The 15492-nt window shown below is 40.3% G+C and overlaps 1 protein-coding gene across 9 annotated transcripts in view; it reads right to left on the bottom strand.

Moving 5' to 3' along the window:
* patj (PATJ crumbs cell polarity complex component) overlaps positions 1 to 15492 on the bottom strand; it is a 108489-nt gene that overhangs the window by 87328 nt on the left and 5669 nt on the right. For all 9 annotated transcript variants that reach the window (XM_065245254.2, XM_065245279.2, XM_065245294.2 and 6 more), the window contains 8 exons: positions 10023 to 10151; positions 8161 to 8445; positions 7600 to 7702; positions 6582 to 6670; positions 6177 to 6318; positions 4476 to 4610; positions 609 to 694; positions 271 to 327 (listed from right to left, as the gene is read on the bottom strand). In XM_065245254.2, the coding sequence (XP_065101326.1) occupies positions 271 to 327; positions 609 to 694; positions 4476 to 4610; positions 6177 to 6318; positions 6582 to 6670; positions 7600 to 7702; positions 8161 to 8445; positions 10023 to 10151 (1026 nt within the window). The remainder of the gene's footprint in view (positions 1 to 270; positions 328 to 608; positions 695 to 4475; positions 4611 to 6176; positions 6319 to 6581; positions 6671 to 7599; positions 7703 to 8160; positions 8446 to 10022; positions 10152 to 15492) is intronic.

The raw sequence follows: 15492 nt of genomic DNA, 5'->3' as shown, positions 1-15492 counted from the left end.
ACATTCATATAGTCTTACAAATACAACTGGCCATTTGAGAGTTGGCTAACCGTAATGCTGATGTGGCCCCGGATGAAATTGAGTTTGACAGCCCTGCTGTAATGGTATCACAAATGACCAAATGGTCTCAAAACTACAGTAGTTTAACTTTAACTTTAAGTCGTTGGAAAATTCATCATTGGGTTGAATAAAAAGCACATTAACTCATTGCAACATTTAAATCTCCAAGCAAAATCGTGACAGAATGATAAATTACTAGTTTCCACATACCTTTGAATACTTCTGCAGCTCAACATCATCCTCTATGACAGGGTCCAGCTCCACCACCTGAAAAAAAGGAAAATAAACGAAGTAACCGATGCCCTTTGCATCTACTAAACAGCCCCAAACAACAGCGTGTCAGCACATGTTTACACGGTGTAAAATATGTTTTTAAAAATCCAATAGCAGTCAACGGAGGCAATCTATAGCTAGATTCAGCCGGTCGATCGAACAACTCTTATCGCCGTAAGTACCGGCGATTCCTGCTGATGTGCAGTTTGCTCGCCGTTTAATTGAGAGACGCACTTAGCATCTGTTAACGTTATTTCCCCTTCGTTTTTGCTTACCATAACATCGTAATGCGGGCCGAGGGCCTGCTCCCATTTAGCGCGGAGCTCCATCTCCGTCTCCGTCAGCAGGGCCGGTTCTTGCACTGCAACACACACACAACCATGAGAACAAAGTCAATTACGGCCATTCAGGTGCTCGCCGCCCGTGACCAAGTGAGTGAAAACGTACGACATTAACGTCAGGTGCACGAACTTGAAGGGATGGATGTCAGGTTGATGGATGAATATAATCAAAGGGCTAAGTGTGAGCCACGGGGCAAGAGTTGAGAGAGGAGTCAGTGGTGATCCTGCAGAAAACGACAATGGTACGTCTGGGAACAGTATCGGCTGGAAGCCCAAAGGGCAATGGAGGCAAATAAATGGGCGGAACAGCTTTTATGGGCACCCGTGACCCTTGACTAGAAGAGCGAGCTGGAACTTTCACTTAGGATAACTTAAGCTGTAAATATAGCAGTCGCTTTCCATGAAGAAGGTAGAATATGATGTCTCATCGCTTTCGCTCAGGACCTTGTTTAAGGCAGCCGTGTTTTCAATATTGGACAGTCAAAAAAGTGATTTGGGCCTTTAAGATCACACAGAAAGCTAAACTGACATTTAATAGTTTTTGTCGTTGTAGTGTATTGCTATAAAGCAACTGCATTTAGTTTAAAATATGAATATAAAGGATGTATGCCCATTTTGGGTCTTCAAAGTCAGAAGTCGTACCCTGATTCCTGTTTTCTCCCATCACAAAAAGCAAGGACATTAACCAAATAACTCCAGATGTGTTAGTCTGAAAGATGATGGACATGTATCTCGGATTGCTTGGGGGCGAGTACATCATGGGGTATTTTTGATATTTGGCTGGAGTATGGCTTTAAGGTTAAGCATTATCTTTCACAAACTATATGCTGATAAAGAAAAATGACTGCAAGTCCTATTTCAGGTCTCTATTCTTGGAAAATCCAAGCAACCGGCTCCATACTGCAAGTTTGCGTAAAATCTCTGAGTTAGCGAGAGAGACGCAGAACTGATTAAATTAGCATTTCCAACGCCTCGCTCTCAGCCCCATTCATCACGAATGCTTGACTACATTAATACAGCAATGCATCGCTTTTAGACGCGAGATGTCAAACCCCAGCCAACATCTGCAGGCCAGGTGCGGCACAATGGAAAATATGGAGAACAGGGGAAATGTTGATCGGCGGGCAATGGCTTGTTATGTTTATGCATCAGGATAAACTCACGGCACTTACGAGTACAAATGTTCACCACCTTTCCAAACGTCAATCAACGGTTAATAGAGGGTATCACATGGGAAAAGTTACCCCCTAAAGTTTTAAACAGCACTTCCTGTAGTTTTTTTTTTTACAGCCGTGGGCAATTCTGGAACATTTGTGAATTGTAATTACACCAACGTGGACCAACTGTCACTTTTCCGTCACGGGTCGAGTCTCTGTGATGGAAAGTTCGCGCCGTCACCGTTTTTAATAGCGTTGGAATAAACACAGCAAAGCCAGAAGCAACCACACCGTGGTGAGGTAGATGCCAATATCCTTGAGGTTACATAGTAGACCTGAAACAAGCTCAACATCTGCCTTTTGAGCTTTTAAACTTTACGTGACACGTTAAAATGAGTTATCTTTTAAATCTGGGGGGGGGGTGAAATTTAGCAAAACCTTTCGCAAATGTCAACGCATTATGCCTACAGAAAATGCTAAATGACATCTGCTCTCGGATATGCTAATAGCGATATCGTTTCTTAAGACCACAAGGGAAAAAAAGTTGCAAAAAAGGGCCAAAAGTTTGATTAAAGGGGTGTGCTATCATTTTACACGTGCTTTGGGAAACGAGTAGTTGACAACCAATCATTGTTATCCCGGGCATGTATTGGCCCAGCGCAACAGAACACTTCATTTAAGAGTTTGGCAGGTACCGGGTCTTGTCCGGATTAATTAGGGCAGAATGTAACCAGAGCTCCGGGCTGCCACGGTCCCGGCCAAGGCCCGGTTCTTCCGTTTCCAATGCGCCTATCTCCATAAATATATCTGCCGGCTAACCCGACTGAAACAATGCCTGCTAAACTCGGGGAGGGAAAGGCCTGGATTTGACCCCGTACAAAGAGGAGCGCCACCGGATCGGGTTCCTCAGCCCTTGTGCTGTTTCTGTTGGAGAGGGAGAATGTGTGCCCATTAGAGGGCGCAATACAGATGAACCTGGTCCTGGTGGCAGAAATATCCCATTTTGAGTTTTTACGGTAATAAAAATAGCAGACGGTTTATCCAAGCGACTTACAGTGCATTATAAGGTCTGTATTTTACTAGCATGTTTGTTCCTGGACTCGAACCCTGGGACTTTTGCACTAATATCTACCAATAGAGCTAAAGGAAGCCAGTGTGATATAAAAATGTATTTCAAAAAATAATAATTTTCAATCAATCTTTCTGAAAATGATGCAACTTTGATTTGAACTCTCATTCCTTAACGTTTTCCCAGCCATTGACGAGTTATTTCGTCAATTAAGAGAAAACATTTGCATAAAAAAGTTTTCCTGATTCATTTTTATGTTAATCCGCAATACCGCGATTATCCACTTAACCAATTTATCATAAAAAGCAAAAACGTTATTTACTAATTTTAAACTCTGTGTATGTTTTAATAATCATTCGAAATCTGATCTCTAACAAAATTTCTTCACAAAAATGCAATTATTACAGCTTTTTGCTTAAAAAATTTTTTTTCAAAGAAAATTCCCATATTTAAAGGCACATTCCACTTTTTTTTGAAAATATGCTCATTTTCCAGCTCCCCTAGAATTAAACATTTGATTTTTACCTTTTTGGATTCCATTCAGCTGATCTCCTGGTCTGGCGCTAACACTTTAGCATAGCTTAGCACAATTCATTGAATCTGATTAGACCATTAGCATCACGCTAAAAAATAACCAAATAGTTTTGATATTTCTCCTATTTAAAACTTGACTCTTCTGTAGTTACATTGTGTACTTAGACCAACAGAAAATTAAAAGTTGCGATTTTCTAGGCAGATATGGCTAGGAACTATACTCTCAAACTGGCGTAATAATCAGTGACTTTGCTGCTGCAACATGGCTGCAGCAGGCGTAGTGATATAACGCACTGCCCGAAAATAGTCCCCTTGGTTACTTTCAATAGCAGGGGACAATTTTCGAGCAATGCGTAATATCACTATGCCTGCTGCAGCCGCCCGTCTTAGTACACAATGTAACTACAAAAGAGTCAAGTTTTAAATAGGAAAAATATGGAAACTCTTTGGTTATTTTTTGCGCGATGCTAATGGTCTAATTAGATTCAATGGATTGTGCTAAGCTATGCTAAAAGTGCTAGCGCCAGACCCGGAGATCAGCTGAATGGATTCTAAAACTGTAAAAATCTAATGTTTAACTCTAGGTAAGCTAAAAAATTAGCTTATTTAAAAAAAGTGTAGTGTCCCTTAAGAGTTTAAAAGCCGAGAAAAAATATAGATAGGATGAAAAACTTTTTTTCCTGTTTTGTTTGTTTGTTTGTTTATTGTTTGTTTGAAAGCAGAGATGGTCTGTTCTTTCATTTGATATATTTGTATGTTTTAGAAGAACATTTTCCTAGAAGGCATTTTGTGAAACTTGAAAATGCTGGAGGGCAACTTTTCAAAAAATGGCTGGCGGGGAATGAGTTAAATAAGCACCAAAGCTTTTCGACAACCACTAAACCACAGCTCCAGCACATATCCACTCAAAGCAAACAAAATGAGAGTTCAATTACATTATCATATGTATTTTAGTAATGCTGGTCTTGTATACCGCCACCTTTTGTTCTGGTGTGTGTGTGTGTGTGAATAGATGTGTCAACTGTGACGGTATGAACTCACGTTTCCCCTGCAGCTGTTGTTTGATCCCACTCAGTGCAGGATCCACAGACTCCATCACAGAGCTCCTCTGAACGTCCGATCGCGCCTTGATCTCAGACGATCTCTTCAGAGATACGCGAGATGACTCTCTCTGGACTGTGAATACACACGCATATGTATACATACATAAACATAAGAGAACAAGCAGGCCTAATTCTGAAACATTATCTGTACTTTTACATTAATGCATTTGGCAGATGCTTTTATCCAAAGCGACCTACAGGGCATTCAAGATATACATTTTTATCAGTGTATGTGTTCCCTGGGATTCGAACCCATGACCTTTGCGCTTGCAATGCAATGATCTACCAACTGAGATACGTGAACTAAGTGCAATAGTGATTGGGTTGGGCAATATAAAAACAAGTTGAGTCTATTTTAAACATAATTTAGTCATGTTTTATTGGAAAAAGTAATTTTAAAGGTGCTCTAAGCGAATTGAAGCGTTTTAGACCATAAAACATTTTTTGTTACATACCGGAAACATCTCCTCACTATCTGCTTGCTGCCTGTCCGCTGATCAAACTGTAAAAAAACGCGATCTCTGTAGACAGCCGAGGCGTCACAAACGGCAATATCAACAAATGGCCAAACCTAGCATCACAAAACTAAACAAAGTATTCCAGCCAATAAACGACAAGAAGGATTTGGGGGTGGGGGTTGGGCGCGTTCATGAAAGCACGGAAGGGAGGGGGAGGGGGAGGAGTTAGCTACGCTCTGTCTGTTTGAAAACAGTTCAAACATCAACAGGAAGTGACGTCGCACATTATTCGCTTAGAGCGCCTTTAAAAACAAGGTTTCTTAAAAGGGACATTTTTCAAGACTTTTTAAAGATGTAAAATAAATCGTTGGTGTCCCCAGAGTACATATGCGATGTTTTAGCTCAAAAAAACATATAGATAATTTATCTGAGCTGATCTCTACACTTAAAGGCATGCAGATTAAGAGGCAGAATTATCCCCTTCTGACATCACAAGGGGAGCCAAATTTCAATGACCTATTTTTTCACATGCTTGCAAAGAATGGTTTACCAAAACTAAGTTACTGGGTTGATCTTTTTCACATTTTCTAGGTTGATAGAAGCACTGGGGACCCAATTATATCACTTAAACATGAAAAAAGTCAGATTTTCATGATGTCCTCTTTAAAGTTAAGATTTTTTTAAGTTTATCATAAGCAGACTAAACAATTATTAAAAAAATAACGTTTATTCAGGCGACTCTGTGGTCTACGACCACAAGAAATGATACAAAACGGTCCTCTGTATCATAGTGAGAAGTACACTGACAGGTTTGAATAGTTTCATTTTCAATATGTCGATCAAAACTTCAACAAAATGATAAAAATTCAAACACTTTTGTTCTGTATCCCGCTTAAATACAAGTCTCCGTTTAACCATTACATTGGCTTTTGCCACAAGGCTGTGGTTTTCCTGATTCAATACGGTGTAAAATGATGTGTGAAGAGATTTAGACTCAGTAAAAAAAGCAGGCATGAGGATAACCAATGGACACATTTACATTCAAACATTGAGGAGAAAGTTAAATGGAAACGAAAATTCATTAAAAAACCAAAAGGCCTTGTTTCTGGCTCAGTTTGGCATTCTGAGGTAAACATTTGAGAGATCGGCCACCAAACAGACCTCTTAATTCAAGACTTTACCTTTATCCAGGGATCTCTCCACAGACGTCCTCCTGGGTGAGGTGATTTTCCGAATGAGGGTGAGGTGTACGGTTTCTCCGGTGCCCTTCATTACCTCTAGGACTTCCTTGTTATTGAAGCCCTGGAGGTTCACTCCATCCAACTGTTCACAACGACAAAACAATAAAGGCGGATACAGAGCAGGACAAACAACACACAACCGGGCTCTCCTTGACATCCCAACGGGACAGATTAGCCTAGCATGAGGCCGCGACAGTTGATCGGTAACCCGAATTTATTAAGCTACGAATCAGCGAGTTGAAAGAGACATTTCACTCAGTTGGCTTCCTGTTATGTCAGTTGAACGCCCATACGGATGCAGGGCTAATTAAGGTAGAGCTCATTAAAAAGTGATTAGGAACCCACCGCTATTATCCTGTCGTGGACAAGGATTTTCCCGCTCTGCTCAGCGGCACTGCCCGGAATCACGTTCTTCACGAAGACACCCACAGCATCTGCCATTCAACGATATGACATGCAAGTAAATAAATATTAACGACATTTTCAGTAGTTATTACAAAATGTGAAATTTGTAAGGATTAGTCAAAAACAGATAATTTACTCACCACCATGTCATCCAAAATGTTGAAGTCTTTCTTTGTTCAGTCGAGAAGAAATTAAGTTTTTTGAGGAAAACATTTCAGGATTTTTCTCATTTTAATGGACCCCAACACTTTACAGTTTTAATGCAGTTTAAAATTGCAGTTTCAAAAGACTCTAAATGATCTCAAACTAGGCATAAGGGTCTTATCTAGCGAAACAATTGTCATTTTGGCAAGAAAAAAAAAATGCACTTTTAAACCACGACTTCTCGACTTCCTCCGGCTGTGTGACGAGCCAGCTCGACCTCACGTAATTGTGTAATGAAAGGTAATAAAGGTCACGTGTTACATATATGAAACGCACATTCGGGGACCATTTTAAACAATAAACTGACACAAAGACATTAATTAGTATCATTTGACACACAACAACGTTGGAACGGTCCTTTTTCTTCACACTTGTAAACACTGGGGCGTAGTTTTGACCCGTCATCCGGTGGCGCATCACAGGACAGAAGTTGTGATTTAAAAAGTGCATATTTTTAATTTTTCTTGTTAAAAATGACAATCATTTCGCTAGATAAGAGCCTAATGCCTCGTTTGGGATCGCTTAGAGTCCTTTGAAACTGCAATTTTAAACTGCATTAAAACTGTTAAGTGTTGGGGTCCATTAAAGTCCATTAAAATGAGAAAAATCCTGAAATGTTTTCCTCAAAAAACTTAATTTCTTCTCGACTGAACAAAGAAAGACTTCAACATTTTGGATGACATGGTGGTGCATAAATTATCTGGATTTTTTTGGAAGAAAATGGACTAATCCTTTAAGGAAAACGGTCTCTTACCATCAGCATTCAAGGCGTTATAACCAATAATAGAAATCCCAAGGCTCTGGCCTTCTTTCTTTTTTAACGCCACTTCGTGAATTTCGTAGCCCTCCAGATTTGGCTGCATTAACAATGCAGATTCGCTAATGTTAGGTTCATCATTTAAATAAGTGTAAATGTCTCAAATACTACACAATACGTAAAGCAAAATCTAGAAATAATATTTTGCTTAACGAAAATTAAACTATTAAGATATTTGCTTCGAAATACCCTTTTTTATGCATATACTATAATTTTATTGGAAATATTCTTCATTTTGATTTCCATTATTATTAAACAGTATTTTTTAAACTGTTCTTAATAAATACTTACAAATAAAAAACGAAATAAAAACAAAAAACTCCACTTCTATTATTTTTGTTTGAACCATAAAAAATGACAATATTTAGTTCATCGTTAGTTCATATTTGCTAATGTCAATGAATGAGACCTTACTGTAAAGTGTGTAAATCTAATATATTCTGAAGCAGGTCATTTATTCATTGATTCATTTTGTCTCTTAAATTGCTGTTTACGTACCATTTTGCTGCTCCAGCGGGCTGGGACGGGAGGTGGAGGGGACACAGAGGTGACAGGGGCAGTGGCGGGTAAAGGTGGAGGGGGCAGGGATGTGACAGGAACAGTGGCGGGGGCAGATGGAGGTGGTGCCGGAGGCTGGGCGGCCCCGAGAGGGTCTCGCGCAATCAACATCCTCACACGGCTACCGCAGGCCTGAAGCACCTGGACCACCTGGTCACTGGCCAAACCCTCCGTCGACGTGTCACCGATCCGCAGAATGTGATCGTTTGTTCTCAGCCTTCCATCCTGAAAAGGATTTAATTTATTATTATTTTACAATAATAGTAAACTTAACAAAACCATGGAAAATAAAAAAAATTATAGAAATTATGGGGAAAAAAAATCTTAACTTTAATATTTTAACATATTTTAAAAAAATGAAAGAAGCTTTATTTTATAAACGACATTGTTTTAGGTGTTCCAATTTAAGTAAGTTTTATATAAACTTAATTTAAGGTAATTTTTTTTTATTTAAAAAAATTATTTACTTTAATTGGTAACACCTAAAATATTAAAACATTTCTCACTTAACGTGAGAACATTGAAATTGAAAAAAAAAATCACATTATTAGGCGTTACCAATTAAAGTAATTTTTAAGTTGATCCAAATTTTTCTTTTACAGTGTACAGAATTTGTAAAAAAAAAAAAAAAAGTAAAAATCAATTTCTTGACATGTCCTCTTCAGATGCTCTTTAACAATACTGAAGTATACTTCACATCAATTCTGGGCTTCTATTGACTGCTTTTCTTCATTATTCGGTCCTTGTTATCTATTATTTACATTTCAGTTTTGTAATGAAACAAATTAATATATAACACACGTGTAATATGTACACATCATGTGTCTGAATTTTTAAATACACAACTTCATTGATACCAGCAGACACACATAATCCTACCTAAATTTGTTAACCGATAACAAGTCGCTTTAACGCCCCCCAAAGTACCAAATCTTCCGTTTACAACTAATTTTTTTCCCATCATCCGCAGGTGCAAGAGGCAAAAGTCTAAGACCACAATGACGGCATCGGTCTCACGCGGCCCTTTCCGGTTGACGTATTCTTCAATCGTCAGACGGGCCGAATGAACGGCCCGGGGAAGGAAAGAGACCAAAGACCGATTGTACGAAGTGAGGAGAGAACAGCCGTCTTTGTGATGTGGGAGACATGAAAGGCGTTTGATACATCGGGAAATCTCCACGGCTTGTTCTTGCCACTGTGCCGGGGACGGCGGGGGTTCATTGAAGCCCGGCGCGACCATTAAAGGTTGAAATGGGAAACGCCACGGATAACAAAGCCCTGATTTTGACAGCTTTTTTGGAGCATAAGATCCACTGGTGTGTGAAATGCAAGCAATGTGCCTTTTGAACAAGAAGGGGTTTGTTGAGCTCTGGACATCGGGTGGGAGAGAAAAAAAAAAAGAGTGTGTGTGTGTGAGGGGTCTAAACCAGGACAGGCTGTTTTTTGGCTAAACTACTGAAGAGGGGACAGCTGATAATATAAGGTATATTTAACAATCTGCTTTTTTATTTTAGTCACATGCAAACGTCACTGCTTTATTAAAATGGGATTAATAAACATAAGGGGGCGGATGCCAGAGAGGGCTTAAGTCTCAACTGAAATCAGCTTGCACTGACATATCTTAAAATATATCAGTGCCAATGTTTTGTCTCAAGATGTTTTTTGTAAGGTATGTGTGTAAAAACTACTTAAATGTCCTAATATAACTAAGGCCTCGTCCTGGATTAATCTAAACGCTTTCTAACAAACCTCCCCAAGATGTTCTTTAAGACTGGAGAGAATAATGTGTAAACAACACAAACCCTATGAGCTACGCTATCCGGCACCACAGTCCGGACCACCATTCCGGTTGTCTTGCCTCCGACAATCCCAAAGCCCAATCCGGATCCATCGTTTACCAGCTCGATCTCTTCTACATGTCCCCACTGGTCCTGCAAAACACACAAAGAGTACACAATTATCAATTCCTTTTTGTAATAAACACATTGCTTTTTATTCTGTTTGGTTGTTTGCTAAGCATCATGGGATGAAGTGGCGTAGCAAGTAAGTCGCGGGCCCATATGCAAAAAAAATTACGGGCCCCCTTAAGGCAAAGCCCCCCCCCCAACGTTGCCCGTTGGCACTGTTTACTGTGGCGCGCAGGTCTGTTAATAACATTTACTTTTAATAGGGTAGTCAAATATTTTTACTTAAATTTTTTACTTTAAAGGGTAGATTTAAATAAAGAAAAACTAAATGTTTTGGGTAGTTTTTGACTCGTGACTAACTTCTCCACCTTCTCTTTTCTCTTTAAGGCCCCACTTTTATGTTTATATTTGTCCATCCTTAATGTTCATGTAGATAGCCGCTATAGTAACCTCTCACACTGTGTTTTCTTTGTTTTGGCACGGCGATGCGTCATGTAAAAAAATGATGGCGTAGTAGTCTACGTCAGCCGCGGAGTGCAAAAATAATAATAAACGCAAACAAGGAATGACGGAGAAATTAGACATTATGGAGAAATAAGAAATCACTACACATGATATCCATACAAAAATATATTTATTGCGGCCACAAATAAAAATTCTATTGAATTTTTTTTTTTTATTAAAAGCTGGGGCGGGCCCAGGGTTGGGCCCCCTATTGGCATGGGCCCATTTGCACCCTGCATGCCCAGACGCTATGCCACTGATGGGATGCGAATGCTTGTATGCTTGTTGTTGGCTTAAACCTCAATGTTAAGATTTTAAACCTCTATGGAGAAAAACTCCAATAACAGGGAAACCAAATTCATATGGACGTGTTAACCACGAGACTCTGCAGTCGCTAATCAATGTCAGGGTCAGGAAAACCCATGAGAGTCTTTTCCTGGCTGCGCTGACTAACTGATCCTACGTCAGCTCGGCTCCTAATCACCCAGTCTCCTCGGGCTCTTACAAATGACCTGCAATCAGTATATTTCTGTTCTCTGATTACCAGGCTGTTATCTGCTGGGTGACTACCTCCACAATTTTCTCCCTATCTAATGAAACTCCCTCTTTGCCGTTCAATCCGTCTGTCTTCTAAAACAAAGCTTAACATTAAATCTTTTCCCGCTGTGAGAAGAACAAATCCATTTCGGAGATAAGTCGCCCTTGTTTTGCTGGTAGATCCTAGTCCCAAAATCCAACGTAAGATTCAGTTGATGGTTCATCTGGTTTGGAAACGGGTGAACGATCTACATTGTTGAGTAGTTTTTAAAGGAGGTCACTTCTTGGCTAATTTAGATAACGCAATGACTTGACGAATTATGCAGGAATTTTGTAAACTTTCCGTTCAAACGCTCCTTGCCAACCTACAGTATGCTTACTGTGCGTTCACACCAGATGCGGAAGAGGCGGCAAAAACGCGCTATTCACGCGTAGTTGGACGCTTGAACATTTGAGTTTACTTGCTTAATTCGCACATGAAATTGTAGTCATTCGAGACATTTCCTTGGAAATTTATGTCATTGGAGGGGCTTCTGCGACTGCCAGACAGACGATTCCAGCTTCCTGCAATAACGTCACTACTAGAGCAAGGTTCTGATTAAGCGTGCCGCACAAGCCCTGAAAAGTGAAGCCAAAATGTCTCGATCGCCTCCCAGTGCCTTGTCCCAGTATAGGTCATAAACCCCGCCTCCCCCAAGTTATTCAATGGGACTTGAGACCGACGAAACAATTTATTTACACTTTAATTACCTCTTTTCCGAAGCTAATTTCTGTCATTTACTGTAGTTTTAAGTTAGTTATTTAATGCTATAAAAAAGTCGTGTCACGTTATGATTGACAGCTGTGATATCGTGTGATATGCGCATTCTGCGAGAGCGAGGGCGGGGCCTTGATTTCGCAGCTTAACTTCCTGCTCACTACTGCGCAGGACTGGTCTCGAAATCGCTACTGCGCAGACTCAAGACCCAAGATGTCAGCGCCGTATCAGGACACCAGGACACTGGCGGCTTCACTTTTCACCAATGGAAGAGAGCGAACGGGCGTCGTCCATCGCTTTCCGCCTCTTCCGCATTAGGTGTGAACGCACAGTTAAGCCAAAAGTATACTAGGGACGTCCGCGTATGCGCGCCGTTTGCATGACATTATTTTCGTCATCAGGAGGTTCCGCGGTCCGCATGCAGCACAAAATTTGAGACCGCGCGGACAGTGCACGTACAGTCCGCGTACAACAGCGCATGCGCGTGTAAATATTTAGACAGGACACTCCACTACAAACAATTATACAAAGGAAATAGACATTTGCACACACACTATCGTTTTTCTTCTTTAACTTTTACTTCTTCCAAGAACAGAAAGCTGTGGAGCATGTTCGTTACCACAATGTTTGATTCCTGTTCTTTGTTGTCCTGTTGTTTGTTCTAAACTGTGTTTGCAATGGTGGATCTGTAAATTTTCTTCACCTATACTAATGTTTTAATGTACTGTAAATGTCGCCAAATCAGTGCTGCCCCAGGGAGTATACTTGGAAAGCTGCGTGGACGTGCGCACGAGCCGGACGCAGAAAAAAGGTATACCCCGGCCTTTAGTGGTAGCATTGCGTTAGCGCAAAATGTCATTGTTTTAAACCCAGGGAACACACATAATGTTAAAATGTATACCTTGTAATGCACTGTTAGTTGCTTAAAAGCATCTGCCAAATTGATAAATGTAAATCTGTTCTGGAGTGAAGCACTTCACACTGTAATATCTTTCCCATCAGCAACCCGAACACAAAGAAACGACTACGATTCTGTACGCAAACAATCATATTTCCTTCAAGCTACAACTTATGTAAACATCTATACGTTAGTGACAGTTAATGAGAAAACCACTGCTGGGAATTCTGGGAAAACATCTCTACTGGGAAAAAAACTGGATGTCGTTCCTCTATGAGTGGAAATCCCATCGCAGCGTATCACAAATCTCATTTGCGTGAAACTTTCCGACAGAGTGTGATTAAGATTCAAGATATTTTTGAGGGCTTCTGAGGTCTTGGTCTGAAGAGAGAGGGAAAAGGTTACCAGGGCAGGGAAAGTGAGGAAAAATATACCTCGGCTACATTTGCTTCTGCTCTCGTCCATTTAAGGAACCGAGCGGTGGTCCCTTGGGCCCCGGGCGACCTTAAATAGATAAATATTTTCTCAGCTTTAAACGATAAGAGGACAGATTGAGATGGAGTGGAAGGGGGGAACAGGGTTAGGGAGAGGACATAACGCATGCTTACGAAGTGACGTCTTCTTTACTGAGCTTTTAAGCCGACATATGATGACTGACACGAGTGATACAAGAGTATTTGACTGACAGGTAATGACACATAATGAGGAGACGGCACGTTTGGACAATTTTCGCTTAATCAAGGCCTGAATTCTGCATGAGCTTAAAGGACGAAACTCACGAAAACATGTCAGTCACATTTTAGCCCAGAATCAAAAGAAAAAACTAAAACTGTATTTCGCAAAACATATGATTGTTGAATTGTGATATTATTCATTTTACATTTCAATTATTAAAACCTAAAGCCAGTGGCATGCCTAATAGTAATAAAAAAATGTCACTGTAAAAAAATCTTGATGGTTCTTTAATTACTATAATTACCAATATAACATCTTTGCGCCCCCCTGTTTGCTTGTCAAGTCCTGTTTGCAATAAAATCTATTTCATTTTATGAAGCCCACAAACAGACACTCAATCTGACTTATAAACAAGTTCAGCAGCATAGACTACTTCGTTGACATCTGGTGACAGATAGTTTGGCTAGGCAACAAGCAAATCGAATCACAACCAGATTTCTGTGTCCTGTGCTCCATTAAATGCAACCCCGAATGAAACGGCGCATGAATTAAACAAAAGTCTGGATCCGACATTCGGGACGTGGCCTTGAATTAAGAATATTAAACATTTCAAATCGAAAAAATAAGCATGGCGAAACGCAGCAGAATGCGGTGCGAAGACTGAACCGATGTCGAGTGGAAGTCATTAGTCAATCTCTTTTTTTGGGGCATTCATCCTCTGAGGACTCACTTTTCATTTAAGAAGCGTTAGTTTGGGCTATTTTAATTAAAAAAGATGAGGGAGAACCGGCATGTTTATTGTCGAAAGGCTCGGTTAATACAGTTCACTCGACTGCCTATTGGTCTTTCCAGATTCATTATCTCCATCTTCGGCTTCTTGACTGATACGGAGGTCTTTTAGATGAACCCTAGAATGTATGAATTAAGTCTCACTACTATGATGTTTATTATAAATATCACACTATAATAATGGGTACAGTCTAAATAAACCTGAGCTTAAAGCTATGGTCTATGATTTCAAAGATTGTTCATTATTAATAACCTCGTTTAGATGCTGGTTATGGAAAAAAGAATGAAAAAAATCCATTCACTCTATTGGGTGTGCAGCGGCAGAGAAGTTGACCAATGTAAGCTGTCCGGCCGGACAGCTTACATTGGTCAACTGCTCTCATCCAATCCCAGCTCCACTTGAAACTCCACCTTGCGCTCGCGTCTCCACCCCATCACTTCTGTTCGAGATGCGCTGCTGAGTTTTTTTAAACTTCCCAACCGTCTCAAGCTTTCTCGACCGACTTTCAACATCGTAGACTACAGCTTTAGGGGGGCGGGGGGTTCAATGGTATTTCAAGCATTCTGACTTATTAACACAGTTATAGAGTTGTTTCCTCATGCTAAACGTAGGCAATGTGTCAAAAAAGCAGTTGGACATGTTACAGAGTATTTCTGTGCCGAATGCACTTCGCCAGGGTTTGTACAAGTTTCGGAAAGTTTTTTTCGATTACAGGTCCAACTGACGTTTCAGGGGTTTTCTATACGTATCACTTCTTTATATGGGCAAAACCCCGCCCACCCGTCAATCAGCGGGAGACGCTAGAGCTTGCAAACATCTTATCACGCGACACAGCTTTGTTTAATTTCAAAACTCAACAATGGCACGAAAGAAGAAGTCGGTTTTTGGATGTAAGGAGAAGAAAGCCAGCCTTATGAAAACAATGGATATAGTTTATTATCCGGGGTAGCAGCGGAGTTATGCGTGTGTGTTTGATGCGGTGGATTTTCCCAACCGGGTCATGACGAGTTGCACGCTGTAAGTAAGACTTCTGTCTTATGTTGGAAATAGTCGCGTGCATATTATATATATTACACGAACATGTAGTGAATCATAAGTTAAAACAGTGTTGTATAGTGTTGCATGACTCGTACTCGCTCCTCCCGCGGTATAACTCCTCCTTCTTCATTTTTTCGTACGTTATCGGAAAAAATCGGTAAAGCTA

Source organism: Paramisgurnus dabryanus, chromosome 24 (genome assembly GCF_030506205.2).
Source record: "Paramisgurnus dabryanus chromosome 24, PD_genome_1.1, whole genome shotgun sequence".
Lineage (NCBI taxonomy): Eukaryota > Metazoa > Chordata > Actinopteri > Cypriniformes > Cobitidae > Paramisgurnus > Paramisgurnus dabryanus.
Note: the sequence above shows the minus strand (reverse complement) of the source record. Positions and strands in the feature narration are given on the sequence as shown.